Source organism: Anas acuta, chromosome 1 (assembly GCF_963932015.1).
Source record: "Anas acuta chromosome 1, bAnaAcu1.1, whole genome shotgun sequence".
Classification (NCBI taxonomy): Eukaryota; Metazoa; Chordata; class Aves; order Anseriformes; family Anatidae; genus Anas; species Anas acuta.
Window position 1 is genome coordinate 31,064,231 of NC_088979.1, and position 21,329 is coordinate 31,085,559.

Genomic DNA, 21,329 nt, shown 5'->3' on the forward strand with positions numbered 1-21,329 from the left:
CCCTTCAGTAATCTGCTGTGAAAATCAGATCCCAGAGAGAATCCCTTATGCTAGCAGTAAAAATTTATTTGTAAATTGTGAGGATTTCAGTTCTAGGAGGAGGGGCTGATCCTGTAAGAACCCTAATGACTTCAGCCTTTTCTTCATTTAGTGTAACAATACATATTGTTACATTAGACTAAGACTGTTTTTCTTTCTTTATTAGAGTAAGAGTAATGCTTAAAAATTACTTGACAAAGAAAAGTGCAGACTTCAGACATTCATTGCACCGTCCAAGTTCTCCTTTCATCTGCTCTCCAATCCCAAATGCTGCCTCTTGTGTGTCTGAATCACTATGCCTTATGGAAACAAAAGAAACTGAGACCTATTTATCTTATATCTATTAGGTATTCTTTAGCATCATAGAATTATGTAAGTCAAAAGGGACCTCTGGAGATCATGTACAGCATTCCCCAGCTCAAAGCAGGGTCAGCTCTGGAGCTCTCTGTTTTGCTCAGGGCCCCATCCAGCTGTATTTGCATTTCCTCCGAGGATGGAGTCCACAGCTTCTTCGAGCTCTTGCTCCCATGGCTGGCCATACTAACCATGTAATGTTTTCTTTATATGTAATCGAGATGTTCCTTCTTGTGTCTATTAGCCCTCAACCCTTACCTGAGAAAAGCGTGACCACATCTTCTCTGTACCCTCCCTTTAAGTAGTTTCTGTGTGTTCATCCATCTGTTGTTTGTTTTTTTCTTATTTCTGTGGGTCTCTCCTGCTCACTACTGTTTTGAGTGCTGCAGAGCTGTTGGACCTCTGTAGTCAAACTCATAGCAGGGGGAAGGGAGCGTGACAGACGTCTTTCTAAGGAGGTGGCAGGACAATGTTGTACAGTATTGTCTTGATACACACTCACACAACACGTGCATGTCCAGCTCCCCAGCCCCTTTGGAGGTGGCTAACCTGTGGAGCTAACATGTTCACCATGTTCTTTTTCTCTGCTCAGAACTAGAATAGCTTATTTTACAGGTAGCTTCCCAAAGCAAGCAGGAGCTGGGCTGTTGATCAACATGCAGCTTTTCACCAGCTCTGGCCCATGGCACAGGGGGTCAGGGTTGGGACTCTTTTATCATTGCAAACCCCATGAGCAATCCAAACAATGTCATCCCTATAATTTCTATAACACAAGTGGTCCCTGAGAGATGGAAGGGGTGAGAAGCACTGATCTATTACACTGCACTTCCCTTTACTCCCTTAAAAAATCCACAATCACGCTCTTTATTTTAATAATGCCTTGTCATACATTAGGATGGCACATACGTTGCCCTTACTGCTGCAAGATGGCTAACTTCCTCGAGGGCTCATTTCTAAAGCTTCTTTGACTTGTCTTTCACATTCTTCTGTTTCCTTGGTGATTTGTCTGGCCTCATCAGCGTCTTGTTACTAATGCATATTTGCGCAGCTGGGAAGTCACTTTCTCATTATTCAAGCCTGCCATGTGCTGGCCATTTGTGATATGAAATCTTGTCTGTCTTAGAAATAGACACAAACACCCTTCCAGCCTGTCCACAGAAGTACTGAGAGAACAATCTGTGTTTTTGTTTTGCAATTGATTGTGTGCCTGAGATTTCATTTTGATTTATTATTTCTTTTCCTTCTACTTAAGGAGGACTCTACCAAGAAATATTTACCATTATTTCCCTCGTTATTTGTGATCAGCCTCTAACACTTTTGAAACACTTTTTTTCCATGCTGATTTTTATCCTTTTTCCATCTAGTCAACTCTTTTTATTTTTTATGAGATAAAGTTCAAACTGACACCACAAAACTTGCTTTAGGAAGAAAAAGGAGAAAGAATAAAACTTCAGAAATGGTCAGTGTAAATTGGTGCTTTAATTTTAGATGATCTCTGCAGTCCTTCCAATGCCTATGACTGCAAAAATTTTAGATCTCAAGTTCTAGTGTACTTTTAGGGGAAATTGTTGCCCTTTTGCACAAATGTGAACTGCTTCCCCAGGTTTCTTTATATTGTGAAGCCTTAGTTTCTTCAGGATTGAAGAAAGTAAACCCTGAGGGGAAATCAGCCTACCTATTTGAGGCGCGTGGGCTTTGCTTTCATTTTAGACACCTAGTGAACTAGATCTTCCCATTTTTCCTGTATAAGGGAGTAAATATACTCCCCATAAATAGTATGTGAAAAATAATATGCTACCCCCTAATATCATATAGGTGGGAGAATTCAGTTTACCTAAGTTCACTGGTTGTCTAAGATGTCTATTCAAACAAGTTGGCTCGGTTAGGCTGTGTAACACCATCCCACTTTGACTGATATTCTTGTTTCAAAACAGTTTGCCACAAATATTTTCCAGACACTCTGCAGCTACTCCAGAAGCTGCAGAAAGAGTCCACCTGTGGCCAAATTGACTTGGTTTGCTGAAACTGCCTGTTATCTGTGATCAAAGTCAGTGCTCCTACCTCAGACACATCCTTTTGTCTTATCTTCTTCACTTCCATTTCTTCCTTCTCCTATTTCTTTTCAAGCAGCTGCAGAAAATAAAAATAATAATTATAACAACAACAAAAAGCAGGAATGGGACCATTCAGCAATGTAACTGTTAAACTTGTGGCAAATGTTGGTTTTCCTTTTTCATTGTTCTGTCAGTCTTATATTATCCTAAGTACTGCCTCAGGTCTTGTGGACTCTTCTGAGCTGCCTCCCTTTTCTTAGTGTACTAAGTTGATGGTTTCACGCTGGCAACCATGCTTTCCTTTTGAGATCCTTCTCTGTTTTGCTAGGCTGTGCATGTGCCTTCCCTTCTGGATATGTCCATAATTTATATTTAAATGTACAGATGTAACACTGCCTTTTGGGGACAAAAGAAGAAATGTGGGCAGGGAGGTGAAGAGGAAAGAGAAGGAATGTTTCATGCTACACAACAACCAGCTATTACTTTCCCTTTAGGACTTCTCATATATTTCAAGGCACTGTTTGTTGTTCAGTCGTTAGCATTCTTGGCCACGCTGGCACCGCATTGTACACAGTCTGAGTAATTCATCTGGCTTCAATAATGCCATCTATATTTAATGTTTCAGAAGCTGTGAGGATTGGTTTAAGATAGTAATTTTCTGTCTGCACTTTCAAGATCTATGCAACATGGGCGGCACTGAACTGTTGTTGACGGAGATTCAGCATTGGAAGTTGGAATGTGTGGAAAAAAATAAATAAAATAAAACACACACATGTCCCTCCCATTTAAAGAAATTAGCTACCCACTTATGAATGGGGAGGAATTTTGTCCTCATGAATGAAGCAAGCTTAACATTGGAGAGGGATCTTTTCCGTTTATAAACAGAGCAGCTCCAGAACTGCCAATGGAAACAGGAAAGCTGTCTTGCATGGTTTTGCGTAAAATGCATTTCTTGGCATCTGGAGAGACAACTACTAAGTTAATTCTTTTTGCTTTCTTGTCTCCTCTCTGGAAATGCCAAAGAAGGGATATTAGTGATGTTTACCCATCTGATGTTGACCTACTCCAGGGCTTCATCTCTTGTGGATAACCCAGCAGCCACAGTGACAAATACCTTTGTTTGCATGGACACCAGCTGAACTTCCAGAGCAGTGCTGGTGGAACGCTGGGCTGTGCATGTGCCTCTCTCCAGGAACCTCGGAGTTCCAGACTCCTTCAATTTAACAGTCAGTCCTGGAAATTTTTTCCTGCTGATTTGAGAAGCAGACTTCTTCCCTTCTCCTTACCTTTACCTTCTTACCACAGCATGATGTTGGACATTCCCCAACCTTCCTCAAAGATCTTCTCCTTGCATCAACACTCACTAAATCGAACTTTCTCTGTGTCAGGTTGGGTGTGGGTTGTATACTCTTGCCTCTGGTAGCCTGTCCCTTGCCTTTGGCAGAAGGCTGCAGCCAGCCTCTCCCCTCCCCAGCAAGGCATGCACTAGAGCAAGGATAATATATCTCTCCACCATGAGATGCTTTTCTGCCTCCTAACACTATGATTTTGGCTCAGGGAAGAGATCCTTGCACAAGAGGCAGGGGACGCCCAGACACCCAAAGAGTTGTATGTTGAGAACTGCTGCTTTAGAAGAGAATAAACAAACGAACCAGGAATTTCCTGGCTGTATAGCCAACAAGTCACTCCTTTGTCTGAGAAAACTGGGGACTTATTGACTGAATGCCATGGCTGTGCCACAAAATTAGGGGCATCAGGGCTTAAAGGAAATGGCCAGAAAGGTGAGACAAGACTGGAGGAAGGGACATTTTGATAGCTGTGCTGGCAGAATCTCTGAGACAAACCAGCAGGACACAACAGGTGGGAAACGGGGTAGCAAATGTTGTGTGGGTGGGTGGGCACGGGGGGGGGAAGCTCTGGCAGAAAAGCTCGATGAGATGGTGAAGTAGGTGGAACAGGATCAGACAGCACAACGAGTAAAACCAAGGAGAACAATTTTTTATTTTAATTGATTGTAGTATGCACTTGCATGCAATCTGAAGGGCAGAAGAAATATCTATAGGATCAATTTTTAATAAGCACATTTATGTGAGAAACAAAATAATTCTGAATAATTAAATACCAGCATCTTGGCATCATTCATTAGAATCATTATGGAGTGGCTGTCTGTTTATAAGTAGGCATGACAGCAGTTACTGTTATGAAACTTGCCTCATTCCTGCCAGTGTAAAATCTTTCCATTTGCTTCTAATTTTGCCAAACATCACGTGTTTGTGCTGAAATTTTTCAAGCTGATTGTCTGTCTCAGTCTGATACTTTTTTCAGTCAAAGCTATTTTGTCATTTCCCAAATTAAGACTAGAAGGAAAAAATATGTTGTTTGGCAGGTATAAGTCCTTGTTACTAGTTCTTGTTGATGGCATCAACCACACAGGAAAAAGAAAGCTCTGAACCTGACCCATGCAAAATGAGCGGATTCTGCAGCTTTTAGAGGTAAATGTCAGGGAGAGAAAAAGAAAGAAGGTTAAAGCCCCAGGGAATGACTGCAAATTTTAAACAATTCTGGCATCTCTGGGGGCTGGCTGGGAAGGTCCCAGTTCTGTGAATGAAAAACCTTATGTGTGACTGGGAATGCGGTACACTAGTTACAGATGCTCTGTTTTCCATCCCCGTGAAAATGGGGCCCATTGGCTGTCTTGAAAATATGAGCCTAGGCACAAACAGAGAGCCTGCAGTAGTTTACAGTTTAACTATTAAGACTCCCAGAAAGTTTTATCTCATGTCAAATGCTTTGCAGATCATGTTGCAACCAGTATGAGCTGCAAATCCATGCAAACTGAGAAAATTGGATGTTTTCCTGGGATTCTTGTTCCTGGCTGGTCTGGAGCCAAATACAATGATGCAGAACAGGGAGCATCTCTGCTTGTGCTCTCACATTGCATCTGCCACACCACTTCCTCCCATGCTCAGCCAGCTCTGAAAAAATTGCCTCGAACACAAAACCTAAAGTCAAGATCAAAGGAAGAGGGATATAATTAGACTAAAGCACAGCTGGAGATATAAGTGGGAGATATGAAGATAAAGCTGTAGTGGTTTGTGAGCTGGTCCATGGTGTGTAAGACTTGACTATGGAAGAACCATGAGGGGTTAGGATGAGGAAGGTGATTTTAATTCTTCTGGTGAAAGTATAACAAGTTCAACCTCTAAGTGAAAGGGCTTTCCAGTGGCAGAGATTAACTTAAGACTCACCAGGTGTCTTCTAAATAGGAATTTCCATTGTTCAGAAGGATGAGCTCCAGGGTTTCTCCCAGAATCTAGAGTAAAGTCTCTGAAACAGGATGAAGGTTTGGTCTGGAAGGTAGTGATGTTCTTCTTGGACTTAAATGTCTATCCACTTCCTTCAGGGGCTGTGGAGCAGACAGGATCTCTTGTGTAGTTTTCTCTGGACTCCACAGTACTTGTAGCACTGCACTGACAATGATGGCAATAAAACTTCATAATTCAGGATTTCAGCTTGTTGCCTAGAGAGGCAAATAAGTTCCCTTCCCCAGTACATAATTGGCTAAATGCATTCCTGGCTTTATGCGAGGATCATTTAATTCATTTTGGATCCTCACTTTGAATTGTCAGAAACTGGTTGAGATATAACTACTCAGAGAAGACATTGAGGTGGAGAGCAAAGACTCTTTTTTCTTAAAAAGCCCTTGCCCTGTCCAGGTGTGTAAGGTCAAGCAGGTTGCAGTTGTGAAGGAGAAGAATTTCACCAGCCCCATTCAGGTGACACATCTCCTTGCCAAAACTCTGGTGTCTCTGCTAGTGATCCTTTAAAGAGCTTCTGGTATCCTTCTGGTGCCTTGTATGATTTGTTTCCCTCCTGGGGATTGGAGTCCCTTCTTTCTAAAGTACAGGCATCAGCTAAAACTATCCTGAGTGAAGATTAATGGTCTGTTATAGACATGAGGTTACATGAGGTGACTAAATTGTCCCTTTGTGGTTAGAAGGTGAAGAAATGTCTGGAAATCTGTAACTGTACTAAGGAGCTGCATGGGTAACAGTGTGTGACACATGACAGTACACATAAATTCATTTTATCTTCTGAGAATGTAGAGAGTGATACCCAACAGGCAAAATGAAGACAAGTCTGAGGTGGCAATCCAGTCCCCATCAGGAATTGCCAGAAGTAGAGATTTCCGTGCAGAAGTTGGTGGGGCCTCACTGGAACAGAACTCGCTATTCATGTAAAATCATGAGATTTGAAATGCTTTTGTGCTGTGGTAGAGTGGATACACATACCTGAAGGCCCTCAGTGTCTTGTAGGCCCTCACGGAGCAGTCCAGGTGGCAAGATCCATCAAAGAGCACACCTAGCTGAATAGCAGAGTACAAGAGGGTGCAAGATATAATCACACATATACCCACATGGATTTTTACCTCCGTGGCAGACAGAATTCATCAAACTGGTGTTCACTTACATGAGAAATGCACTGCCAATAACTCTGTCAGGCCCCAAAATATCAAGTGTTTCATAGCAGCTCTGAAAACAATACTGGCACTGAGTCCCTTCATGCCTGGGACTTCCAGTGTTGTGGAACAAGGCCAGGGGCTATTTCTACTTTTGTTGTGTCCAACTAATCAAGACAGTGAACACCTACAACATCCGTTTGAGTCAGAGTTATCAGTCCTAAGCACAAGCACAAACTAAGTCTTAGATGCTTAGACACATAGTTAGATCAGTAATCCAAGTTATTAAAGCACTTGCTCGCTCAAGTAGTCCTTGGAAAGGAGTGTATGCAGAGCAATAAGTTGTGCAAGAAAAACGAAGTTTCCCTTCTTGATCACCAAGGGAAAGCACTGTAAACTCCTTTTTAATCTCTTAGTTGTCTTCTCTTGCTCTTCAGCAATGTTTATTACACATAAAAATAAAAATATATCATTATTACAGATTAATTAAATCTATTGACCTGCTCTTAACAGATACAATAAATCTATGTGGAACCTGAAGCTAGCCAAGACCAGGGGATGTGGGCTTTTCAAGATGCCCCTGCATCCCAGAATTGTCTTCATAAAAAATGTTTTTGGACATAGTTTTTTTGTTTTGACAGTTCAGATCAGCCATCTTCCTGGCTGATATATTGATTGTAGGGCATCAATCTTCCTGGGCTAATAAAATATCACAGCATGGTTGAAAATAAATAAATAAATAAATAAAGCTTTGTCTTCTTGGCAACTCAATGTGAAAGCTCTCCAGAATATTGCTTTGCATAGAATGAAAATGGCTTTGGGCCAATGACTAATTATATTAAAAGGCTGTGCTTTTAAATTATTTATGTACCATAGTGTTTACCCTAGTATTATTGAAACCACCGCATACACTTCTACAAATAAGATTTTGGTTCAGATGAATGTGACAGTCCCTCCGTGGGTGATATACTGTACCAGGAGTTTCTACTTTAATGTAACAAATAGCTTAACACACATTAACAGATGCATTACTCGTGAAGCACTGCTGCAGAAGGAGATGCAGATGAAAATAATTTACCTCTGGTCCATTTAGACACAGCAGATTATGCAACAATAATAAATGTAGGAGCAGGCTGCAAAGCATTGTTTGAAACAAAGATTTATCAAACTGAGGGTTTAAAACCGATTTTGATCCAGACAGTGCTAACCAGAACCTTCTTTTGTTTGTACAGCAATTGCTGAGCATACAGGAAGAATTAAATAACAAAAAATCTGAGCTGGAGCAAGCCAAGGAAGAACAAACACATACACAAGCGATGCTTAAAGTCCTTCAGGAACAGGTGAGTGCTTCTCATGGGAGAAAAGTGCTGTCTTAGGCATGCTAAGGGGATGGAGGATGCATGGCTTTGCCTACAAAATACATAGGATTCTGACCACTGACTGTGTTGTGAGCAAGACATAACATTATATAGGCTATGTGTCTGCTCTGATTAGCATTTGTGCATGCAGCTGGGGCTAACAGTTTAAGAAAACAGTGAAAGTGGACCCTTATTTTACACTATCCAGTAGTGAATTTCACATCTTGAGTAACATTTCCACTTATGTTATTCACATAGATATCAGGGAAATGTGTTGTCACTCTGAATAATTAAAAAAAAAAATAAAAAAAATGGGGGGAAGTTAAACATGCCTGAAAAGCAAACATATTGGAAGCAACAACAACAAATACACTTTCTTTTGACAAGCAACAACAACAAATGCACTTTCTTTTAAGACTAGTATTGAAGAAAAAGAGCTTGCCATCTCCTGTGTAATATGTGAAGATATGAGTATACAAAAAAGCTTATCATGATGGCATTAAAAGTAGTAGTTCACCAATGCACTTATTGCAAACAACTGTAAATCTGATTCTTTAATGTCAGCCTTCTTTGATACTTAGGCATTCTATGACACTGAAAAGTGTATTTGATAGTACTGTTTTATAAGCAAGGTAAGATGGATAGTTAGCAGAAAAAGAAAATCTGGAGCTAGATCTGTAAATCTGGAAATGAAGCAGTACACACTGTGTGCAAGCACAGTGTGCGCAAATACATGCGTTGTGTATAAGCCACATGGCTTGGACACACTGAAATCTCAAATCCCCACCTGTGCTGCATAGGCACAGTCTCTGTTGTGAGACGTATTTTTCATCCTTTATATATAAACTTTGAGCTAAAATATTTAGCGAGTTGGTTAGTATCTGTAGATTAAAGACTGCAGGTTCTGAACTGCTTTGATGGCAGAGATTCAAAATGATGATAGTTCTTATGTTCAAGAGTTTTCAGCATGTATGTCTGAATATGTCTGCAAACAGATTTAAACATTTAATATGCGTAATGGGAAAAGTAAATGCTATATGTTCTTAGCATTTATGGCTACAAAGAAAACCTTCTAAATGAGAACTGATGCAGGACTGCATTACACAAAAATGCCATGAGGAAGAGTGGATTAGGTAACAGCATATTTATAAAGACAGAAACTACTAGATCTCTTGAGTTAACTGCATCTCATTTACATTTTCACATGGCATTCAAAGTGTATCATCATAGAATAGTCAAAAAAAAAAAAAAAAGAAATTGCATGGTGTTATTTTATATCTTGGTAGCAATTAAATTCTGCAAAAACATATAGGAATATCTTATGATATGAGGCCTCAATAGAGACCACGGGAGTGACTTCCGAATCTCTGCAGACTCCTACTAATTGCAAATCAAATGTGCACTCATGCTAGGCAGACAGACGAAACAGTAGCTGGAAGAAGGGCACAATGGATCTGCATTTGTCTTGAGCATTAACTGAAACATGCCTAGAGCTAAGGCTCTAAGTGGCCAGAATTCCTAAAGAGAGCTACACAACCAGTGTGCTTCTCCAATAACCCTGAACCATTTCCAAAATATTCCAGAATAGCAAAACCCTTAGCAGTAATGACCCCCAACTTGCCAAGGCTCACAGCTTTCTTTTACAAGCACCACAGCTCATCTGTGTGTTTTTCCAACCATGGATATTGAAAATCATATGGGAGAGTCAAGTAAATACGAACATTTCTTTAAAAAAATGAACAGTGCTGGGCTCCCATCTTTATTGCATTTTTTTTTATTTTTTTTTTGTGATACTTTTGCTAAAGTCTGCCTATTCATCCTGTATATCCTGCTGGGAGAGATCCTGTTTGCTTGTTTACCATGTTACACAATGGTGGCAAAAAGGCTTCTGGATCGTATCTGGTCAGCCACCAGCTGCAGTTGTCAGAGGACTTTGAGCCCACTGGTTTATACCTGACCTGCCCCACCATGTCATGAGATGTATGAGAACCTTCCAGCTCCTTACCTCTTCTCCCTTCCTTTCAGGTAGTCCCTTGGTTGTTACTGGCACTAGTTCAGTGTTTAGCCTCAGTATGCTCCCTGCTGGTAACACCAGTCTCACCACCAACCTGTAATGGAGCCTGCCTTGGGGGTTTTTCCAATATTGTATGTTTTTCCAAGGTTTCTATTCCAACATTTCACAATTTATGATGTGAGAGAGGAGTATAAAGTATATTTGAATTAAAACAAAAAAAAAATAATATTGAAAAAAAGGGACTTCGCCCCTTTAGCCTGTGGGAATCCAGCAGCATATTTTCTACCCACAAGTTTTCTCCCATTATCTCCACTGGTTCACCTCCACCTCCTGCTGCAGTGGTTCTAGTGTACATGTGGATGCTAGCAGCTTCTTGTCTGAGCTCTGATATCTCCTTAGGGCACTGCAGGACATAAAAGAAAGAAAAAGGCTCAAGCATCCTGCCTGCACTAGTTAGATTAACACTGTGCTGCTGGATTAAGACAAGTGCAGCAGTACTGGGGAGCTGGTGGTGGGAATCAGTGGTGGGGTGAAAGCCTGGCAGACCAATGCAGACTGGAGGCTGAGCCCATTCTCCCATCAAACATGCATGAGGTGGATGGGAGAGCTGCGTGTCACCAGCAAAAGGCACGCGGAGCATTGCCCAAGAAGCCAGCAGCCACCAAAGGGTGATGGCACATGATGCACCTGAAAAAGGAAAGGAGAAAGGTAAGTAATGAACAGCACTCCCAGAGCACTCAGGACATGGGCGTAGCACGCAGAGCAGTTTTGTATACCTGAGCACACTCCTAACTTCATATTCAGATGAGTAATTCAGCTGAACTCAACGGGACAGCCCACATGAGGTGAATATTTAAAATGAAAAATTGGCAGAATCAGGGAACAGCTCACAGTGCAATGCAGAAATACCTAACTTTTCTTGGCTGGAAGTAGCCTTCTTGTCTCGTTCTTACCAGCATTCTCACAGCAAGATGTTTTCACAGGATGGTTGTATTTCAGTGGAAGGAAAACACGCAGCATTCATTGGAAATGCATCACACTGCTTTTAGTATGAGTTGCAGGCTTTTCAAGGGCATTGAAAGATGAGTGTCAGTGAAGTGACAGGACACCTGATGAGTTTGCAGTCCCCAGCTCTTTGTACTGCTTTCTCAGGGATTGTTGCCCTCTTCCCTCTTTCAGGACCTCTTTAGTGGCTCACACAGGCCTGCATCATGAGGTATAGAGAGATCATGGCCCACTTACCTTAATTGCCAGATTGGCAACTGTGAGAAGCCAAGAACTGATTCACAGGCGGTTTAGCTGTTGCTGCTGCACAGCAAAAAGATGATAGAGGTAATCTGACCAGTCATCCAACAGTGGTAGTCAGACAAGGCTTCTGTGCCAGACACCCAATCAAAACATAATAACATCCATATTCACCTGGATTTTAGGACTGTTGTCATTCAGTGTCACAGTTGTATCATCAGTTGTTAAACAGACCCCAGCTTCTCTGGCAAAACCAGATAGAGACCAAGGTACATAGAGGAAAGTTCTGTTGATTGTTTCCCCTCTCCACCCTCCTCAAATATTAACTTTGAATTAAGTTAGAATAAACACATCACTTCAGAAATGTACATAAAGACTAAATGCTTTTGAGTGCTTCCACTAAATGTACAAACCTCCATGGTTTGCAGGCTCCAGAGAGCTGTGGTGTGTCCTCCTTTCCTTGTTTGTTCAATCGCAGGATGAACAACAGCATATTTCACTGTGGCTCAAGACATGAGCTAGGGCACTCCTTAAATCTCTCTGGAAAGACTTTTAGAATCCCCTGTGTAATCCTGGATTTCCCCAAAAAAGCTAAATCAGGAGGAAAAAAATGTTTTGGTTTAGATCATATATTTGAAATTGGCAGCGTCTCATCAGTCCTTCCTGCCAGTGGTTAAGTAAAAGAGCTGTTCTCTTCACCTCCTTTTCCATCATACCCAAGAGCCATGTCAGTTATTTAGATGCTTCCTCAGGAAGGAAACACACAGTAGCACTTTGGTGTTTTAGAAAGCTCAAAATACATCATTCAAAAGTAATCATTAGCAAAACACTGTTTAGCTAGTGGCAACTTGCAAATATTGTAAAGTTTACATTAATAGCAAGAAGAAGGGGAAATTAAATCATTTATTATTCTTGAGAGCCAATTCTGCACACTTTTTATGCCTTGAAACTACTTTCTTATTATTTAAAAAATAATGACCCAGTCTTATTATTTTCCTTTTTTTTTCTTTTTTTTTTTTTTACCAACCTATCAAGCCTTAAGTATGTTGGTTTCAAAATGGTTTGAGCAAAAACTCATTAGAATTATATGCTCCATCTGTTTTTCTCATTGGAAGCTTTATAAAATGCTCCTTCAAATAAATCAAAGATAACTGTGTGAAATACTCAAGTAATGTGATTGTTTTGTTCTGTTTTTTTGTTTGTTTGTTTTGTTTGTTTTGTTTACTCTTTGCAGTTAAAAAGCGCCAAGGAATTAGCAGAAATCAATGGGCATGATGAATCTCAGGCAAATGTAGGTACAGCTATATACGCACAGATTTAGAGATATATATGCATGCTTATGGTCTCAATTTTTTTCTGTTTATGTCTTAAACCTGATAGAATGGCTGAATGATTTGCACATCAGGTTTGAAGTGGCTGTTTTTTTCCTGAAGCCACAGGTTCAAATCCCAGCAAACTTCATTTCAAGGTAGATAAATTGAGTTCCGTGCAATTTACTTTGTCGGATTTATTTGGATGAGACTTTCACAACCAATGTCCTAGTTGCTGTATGTGGGTGTTAAAGATACCATGGAAACGACTGCAAGAGAAATGCTTTGCCTTAGTGTCCTGTCCAGGATTACTCAACCTACAAAGTTATATTGTTGTCTCCGTGGCTGCCACCTTGCAGCTGAGCAAGTCTGGCCATAATTCAGTTCTAAGTGAGGTCATTCATGTACGTGTATAATTTGGAAACAGCTAATTTGCACAGAAAGGACTAAATTAATTAATTGAGTCATTATTTTGCCCAAAATTGTTAAAGGACTTGTTAAGGTCGTGTTTTTTATAACCTACTGCCAAAAAAAATGCTTCTATTATTCCCTTAATGATTGCAGTCAAAACAGCAATTTGGATAAGGGGAAAGGAAATAAAGAAAAATTTTCCTGCTATGTTTGTAATGCAAACCATGCAGCTTTCTGATTTGTCATAAACATAAGAAAATTAAAACTGATTATACATGATATCTTCAACCCGGCTTAAAGAGCCAGCAACAGTCTGAACACTAATATATTTTAAATCTGTTTTTGTCAATATGCTATCTAATGACATAGCCAGGAAAGCAGTTTTATTTTCAACCTGAATGGAACTCTCAAATTTTGTGAACTGCTTTGTGATAAGAAAATGTCCTTTCTTTTTAATCCGTCCCTGAATCTCATTCATTGTGGTCTGTTTCCGCAGAGAAGTCGATAGGGCCTCATAGCTCTCAGCATTTGGACAGGAGACATTCAATATTGTCTGATAGCTCCAACAAATCTGCAATTGCAGTCTGTCTGCATGGCATCTCATTGCCCCTTTGAAAGATTCTGTTTGCAAACCCAAATAAAAACATTAATCCACCGATGATCTTGAAATGCTCACATTTGCTACTTACTTTTTGCCTGCACAACAGCTGGTTCCAAGTTTCCTAAGGGAATATAGGAACTTAAGATTTAGAAACTTTCCAAAAGAAACTTGCTTTCTCTCCAAAAAATGTGGATGAAACAATGTTTTGCAGGATCAAAATGTTTTAAAGGAAAATTTCCAAAATGCTTCGACTTTTATCATTCTGACTCATATGAAACAGGATAAAGCAGAAGAGCCTGGAAGTTTCATTTTATATAATATACAGGTTTAAGTAACATTAAAATAAAATATTTCAATTGCCTAAAGAAAGTGTTTCTGTACATCATTTCCAGAATCTGAAAGAAAATATTTCAGAATCTTTGGTTAATGGTAAATTTTTCAAAATGTAATATTTTATTCTGGTTTTTAATTGTAGGAGTTGTTCAAATGCCTGAGCTTTCCACAGGACAAAACTATTTTATGCCCCTCTTTTCTTTGAGCTCTTCTCATGATGACCTCACTGCAATATTAGACTAATAAGAAAAGAAATCAATATATAAATCAATGGTGAAGAGGGAAACTAGATAGCTGTAATCACTGAGTGATAGTTACAGCCATGTATGTGTTCAACAGTTATGCCACTAAGAGGTCTGAGAAGGCACAGCAGCACAAATGGAAATGGAGAACTAAAGGAAAAGAATAGATGTTAAAGCATTTGCTACAACAGTGAACTTTGTAATGTGGAAGTTGAGGCACCTTTTAAACAAGTGTCCTTTATACTGAACGTGTAGAGCTCAGGTGTTGTGCCTTGCAGGTTGTCTCTCCACATCTATTCTCAGCAGACTTCATAGCTCTTGCCCTTGGCCAGTGTGTAAATCTGGGATGATCAAAGAGAAAAAGGCTCGGTGGCTCCTGTGTGGCTGTTAGTGAACTGTGATGCATATAATGGGATTAGGGCATATTTGTTACAGTTGACAGGTTGAATTCAGCAAATGAAATACCTTTACATGAAGAGCAATAGTGGGAGGTGTTGGTGAGGAAAAATGGCAACATATGCCTATACATGGAATACAATCTAATCTCCACACTGTGGAATATTTAGATTATTTACTCTGCAGAAAATCAGGGTCCTAAAAATGACAGTAGGAATCTTGAGGCATGTTGTGTGCACATCAAGAAAGTTCCTATTGTAGACTTAAAAATTATCTCCTGCAATCCTGAAGCTTTCTGCTGATTGCACTGGTCTGCATTGCATTTTACATTAAAAATATGTTGTTTCTTAAAACAAAGACTTGAACTATATATATATATATATTTTCCTAGCAAAAGCAGATATAGATGAAAATATGTACTTAGAACTATCTTGGCATTTTTTCTAGGTGTCAATTATGTCAGACCATCCTGAAAGAGAAGCAAGGAGCTGGATACCATTGGAAACATTAAAATATCCCTCCTGAAATGCACCCCATTTGTAAAACATATAACTCTTGTCTTTTTCTCTTGCTTTTGTCAGGAGAATTGAGCGCAGTTAATTAAGAGGCTGGAGCAATGGCAATGCTACCCTCCCTGCCATGGCAGTTCATACACAAAGCTGGGGGATGAAAACAAGGAATTTTAGTGTCTTGTACACATAGATACAGCAGTTATTTCTAGAAAGCAAAACCACCTTACAAGGCTCTATAAACAGTCAGAAGGGTGTTTCACAAGTGACTTGCCAGGTACATGTGGTAATATTTGTTATGGCTGTTTACATTTCCTAGCGAGACCTTATAGGGAAGACCAGATGCCAGTCTTGGATGGTACATGGAACCCGAGTGCTGACAGAGACTTCAGCACCCAGCACTGCCAGAGGTGCTGTCACGAAGTGTTCATTCCCTTCAGCCTTGCAGTTAGGAAAAGATTGCTAAAATATTGCTTCTTTCTTCTAATTTCTACCCCCTTTAATTTTCTCTTTGTTGCTGAATATAATTCTGTTTAATTCACGTATCTGTCTTAAGTGAAGAGAAAATAATGGCCAATGTACAATTACAATTTCAGATATAATCCTCTTCCAGGATGTGCCCATACTCCTGAGACTTGATTAGTCACAGTGTGAAAAAAAAAATAAAAAAATCTTGCTTTGGAGACGTGCTCAAGTAGAGAACATTTTGGAAATTCAAAATACTAGTCTCATGTTTTGCGGTTCACTCTGTAAACATAATTTATTCCTCCACTTTTTCTGTGAGTTCACTGGCTTTCTATGGAGCCTCTTCTGTAAATGGTAGTGCTATGTTTTGACTGAAGACCTCCTTTGCTCACTGCTGAGTCCAGCATACATAATGCATAGCTTTGGTGAATATATCCCTATTTTGGGTGTGGAAAGATTAACCTCCATGGTATCCCTCTGTTCTTAGTGATGAAGGGGAGATTTTTGAACATGAACCTAATTTTAGAAGTACCCCATGATTATTTTTCCAGGAATTTGTCTTTCTCCCTTGACAGCCACATGGCTTCCTTTTCCTCCTGTTAACAGGTGAATAGCTCCTGTTAATAATTCTTACCTTTTGTAAAAGTGTCACAAAATGGTGGTCAAGAGTACCAGCCCTTCATGATTAGACCAAGATGAGGTGGTTCTCGGTTGTAGAAGAATTTTGAATGCCCAGATCTCACTTGCATGGTAAAATCCTGATTCCATTGAAGTCAGTAATTAAATACCCATCAGATTTAATAAGCCAGCATTTCACCAAAAGGTTTTCAGAGTTACCTTGTTATCACCAGGTCATGACACAACAGATATATTTCAGAGGTCAAAACTGATCTCACCACAAGCTTTTTTTACCAGCATTTTTTCCAGCTTGAGTTTCACTGCTTGAAAAAAGTAATGACTTTGACCTCATTCATCTATCTCCCTCCAGTTAGCATCTCCAGCAACTTGGATGCAATATTCTGTGGTTTTGTCTCCAGACATGGAATCAATAATATTAAGTAGGGATGCATTTTTCCATTTGAATGCTTGCAACTATTATCAGAGCATTTCTCAAGTTCAACCAGGCATCTTACTTTTGATGTTGATTCTTCCTTTAATTTTCCCCCCTATATCTGCTTTTCAAGCAATTACCAGACAATCCTTGACTCTGAGGAGGAGTATATCCAGGGTGAAATGTTTCAACCATTTTTCTAAATTGCTCACTTTGTGCTATGCTGGAAGTGATGTTATTTCTAAGTACACCCTAGTCTTCTCTTTTCACATATAATGGGTTAATCACTGATGATCTTTCTCCAAGACAAGACAGCTCTTAAGTAAGGCTCGGATTTGCAGTCATCTGGGCAAGGATTTAGAAATCAAACCCCCTTCAATTTTTGGAGAAGTCTGTAATTCCATCAAACTCATTAGAGTTCAATCCTTGTGCTTCACTGTGCAGACTTTTAATGTAAGCACTCAAGGGCATGTGCTGTGAACGTCTCATGTCAGTATCTGTGTGTGGCCATGGGATGGGGCACGTCCCATGTGACTGCCTCACATTGAGCCAGGTGAAATGAAAAGGGTTTTTGAACACACGTAAAGGAGCAGGAGCTAGAAGAGAGCAAGGCCTGCTTGGATTGTCTCAGCAGTTCAAGAGTATGGGATAAAAGTTGGTCACCTTTATTGATGAAGATCCCAGGAAAGTGGTTGCTGATGCTTTTGCTTCACTTCTTTGTGAGTGCAATGATCATCTCCCAGTTAACCCACTTTTCAAAAGGCTTGCTATTCACACAGCATAGATTTGAGATGAAAAATGTACTCTATATGGCTAAGAGCTCTCTGGTCCTACAGTTACAGGCCAGAAAACCTTGGTGAAGTGTTTATATATGGCAGAAAATTGTGTGCATTTGTTTTCTCTCTGAGCTTCCCAGAAGCCTGGGGTTTGTACACTGTGGACCTCAGCTTCAGCAAGCTGAGGTGGGTCAGTGAGCAGCTGCCTCAGCTCTGCTGGGACCCTCTGTCCTTGCAGTAGGTGTTTCTGGAGCACGTGGGAATGCGTGGGCACTGCAAAATGTGAAGCAATGACAGCTGGGTGAATTAAAGGAGGGTAGGAAAGGTGTCAGCAGCCTTTCTATGCTACGGAGGCTACATCCCCTGCAGAGGACGCCAAAAGTTGTGTTTTGTTTTTCTGTCCTCCACCTAAGAAGGTTAAAAGCTGCATTTCCTCTTCTGAAGAGAGCATGTGCTACCTGTACTCTCCAGCCACACTGTCACAACTGCTCCCCTTTGCAAGATTGCGTTCAGTCAACTGATTCATTTAGCAAATGCAGTTAATTGTCTGAAGAGAGCAACCAAGAGTAACTGTGCAGCACAGGAATGAGGATAGCCCCCTGAGGGGAGGGAGATTTAGTTTCTGATCATGGGTGTGTTATGTTGTTGGATGGTGCAAGGACTCAGGTATCCTGACTGGAGGGAGGTGTAAAGGAGGTGTAAACTGTTCCCAGGCATTAGAGACTCTAATTGCTCCCTGTATTCAGGTTCTTCTGTCATGATGGGGCCAGGACCAGGGGGTGAGGAGTGGCTATGTCTCTCGTTTGCCCTTGCTCATTTTTTTCCATTCCAGGCACTTATTTGTAGCCTTTCCATCACTCATTTCCTCTCATTTCCTTCAATTTAAGGCACGTAGAGTATGATAAATTCAAGCAGCTATGACCATTTGCAGATCAGCAGCTTTCCTACTTACTCTGGCATGAATGAGGAATGATCACCTTGTGAATTCAATACCATGAGGGCTGAAAAATAACAGGAGTTTAACTGGCTGTTAGGACCATGTTACCCAAGACCCTGCTCAGCCATCAGAAGTTCTCACATACTTATAAATAAATGCCCTCTGAGTTCCCCCCTTCACTGCCCCAGCCCTGATTTGATATGTTAGAGGATGGCAATTCAGTTTCATTAGCACAGTGGTGATCTCTCTGCTGGCAGAATTACAGTCTCTACAGCTTCAGACATGATCTAACCCTACGGGGAGAAAACTGCTACAGCAGACCAGTGTATTCTGACACAGACTGTGCTACCTGAAGCAGATCAGGGCTTTCACAAGTATCCCCTCTGTTAATGTGCAGCAAGAAATCACACCATCTCCCTTGTCCCTGATTGAAAGTGTCAGAGTGGCGTCGTAATTTGGCTTTTTATTAGAGTGAATACCCATCATCAGAGGGAGGAGAAAAGAGGACTCAATGAGACAATGTCAAAGAGACACAATGATAAAAAACATTTGGCCACCCACTCAGCAAACCACAAAAGTTTTTTGACTTCATATTTCATATGAGCTCCACAGGGAGACAGTTATTCAATCCCTGGAGCCACCTGACATTTTAATAATATCTGATCACTAAGTACCGCCTTTCATCCCAAAGTATTTTCCTCAAGTATTTATAGAGTCACCCCATAATTTCTAGTGAGGAATAACATTCAGCCTTATACATATGCAGCTGTGTACTTAACCCACACTGCACACAAGGCAGGTTGGCTTATTATCACAGCACGCAAGACCCCAACAGCCACCCTAAGGACAACAAGACACCTGCTTCAACCACAAGCCTCCTGCTGTGGTCCTGAGGTTGCACACCCCATTCACAGTCCTTCCAGCCTGATGAAGTCCTTCAGAGAATGGACCGTAAAAAGCTACTGAGCTGAGAAAGGAAGTTCAATATCCCAAGGAGACACTCTTCTTGGAGACACATCTTCCCAATCAGGACTCAGTCCAGGGAAACAAGAGCTCTAAAATATTTGTTTCAAGTACTTCACATAGATTTACATATGGACATTCCTGTGAATATGGGGGCTGCCCTGAGTTTTCACATAACTAAAATTAAAGTCTTTCAAGTCCAGAAACTTGCTGAAAACACATTCACTCTCATAAAATATTTATATATTTTTTTGTTTTCCCCAAATTATTTATTTTTATTTTAGCAAAGACATTTTCAAAACATTTCTACACATCCCAGAAGTGAATTGCCTTTTTATTTTCCTTTCTAGATTATTTTTAATAAGTTCATCAATCTAGAGGTGATTGCTGGAATTATATTTGTGTTAAAGAACTATTGCAAGGGCTTTGACAAGTCCTCAGGCTCAAGTAAACATGAAGTCTCCCCTCCTACAATGATTTCAGTAGTGCTGGTGGGTAGGCAATGTTTTCATTCAGGCAGCCATTGGTCTGCTGCAATTCCCTATCATAAAATGTGCAAAATGACAATTACCTTTCCCTTGCAAAACAACCACCTTCAGATCACATAAAACATCTGTGTTAAGTCATCAGGAACCTACACATAAATCCAGCTTTAGAAAATGAAGCAACCTGATCATACTTTTAGAAATAAGCATGAAGTAACTTTCATATTAGTCATCCGTATTTTGCATATGTACATTCTCATAAAATAGATGTGCTCAAATACAAGGAGAACAATATAAAGAGATAGTTTCAGTGAGAAAAGCATTTTCACATTATCGCTAGTTGCCTAAACTCAGCAGGTGAAAGTTATAATAGTAAAAGCTTTGTAATGAAAAAGTTAAAAGCATCTCTCTGGCAAATGGGTCGGAAAAATAGGATGTCAAGAGCACCATAATACAATTAATCTTCACTCCTGAAAACATTTCTATCATGTAGGATAAATCAGACAAACTAATCTTAGATGCATAGGGCTGTGTCTGAAGTGCTTCGTTTGCAAGGCCTTATGTTTGCTGTTCTACTTTTTCTTCATTGTTGCTCTTTATAATTTTAATTCCAGATAATTTTTCAAACCATTCATCAATGGTTTATTTGTTACTACCAGTATACTTTTAAATTTTCTGTCATGGTGTGATTTTCTATATTAGTGTACTTTAAAAGTACATTTCCACATTAGTGTACTTTAAGAGTAATTACAATTTTCTGTAGCTGACAAACTCAGCACTGGTTTCCTGCATAGCACAAGATAAGTTATAAAGTTGAGGCTTGATCTGAGTGAAAAGGTGACATCTGGTCTCTATCATTTCTAATGATAAACCAGTCACAAGCATAAACTGTTACAATATTTACCAGCAGCGTAGCATATGGCAAATACATACTTCTGCATCACTGGTTAGATAGTAGTAGGATAAGGATCCTTTGAGAGTCTCAGGGGGGTGGAAAAAGAAAAGAAAAACAAGAACTTGCCAGCTTGGAGTGGTGGTCTTTGAACTGGAGGTGACTAGGGAGGATGGAGACAGCTTGCAGATCAGTGAGGAAACAGAGGTCAGGCTGGTGAGAAAATGGATGGGGATAGCGAGAGAAAGAGAGCCCTTGGTAAGGATAAAGCAGAGCAGATGGAGACCCATCTCAGGTACCTGGGAAACAAACAGGATATGGAGCAACGTGTGCTGGTATAGGGCTGTGACATTGCAGGAATAACTGAGTCCTTTGGGACAGTGGGTGGGTGCACAGGCTCTTTCGGGAGGTGAAATGAGGCAAACTTTTACCTGC

General features: G+C 40.3%; 1 protein-coding gene across 13 annotated transcripts in view; it reads left to right on the forward strand.

The window, feature by feature from the left end:
• ENOX1 (ecto-NOX disulfide-thiol exchanger 1) overlaps positions 1-21,329 on the forward strand; it is a 360,411-nt gene that overhangs the window by 326,195 nt on the left and 12,887 nt on the right. For 12 of the 13 annotated variants that reach the window (XM_068675334.1, XM_068675281.1, XM_068675261.1 and 9 more), the window contains 2 exons: positions 8,139-8,246; positions 12,758-12,814. In XM_068675334.1, coding sequence (XP_068531435.1) covers positions 8,139-8,246; positions 12,758-12,814 — 165 coding nt within the window. The remainder of the gene's footprint in view (positions 1-8,138; positions 8,247-12,757; positions 12,815-21,329) is intronic. The other variant, XM_068675336.1, reaches the window with a different exon arrangement.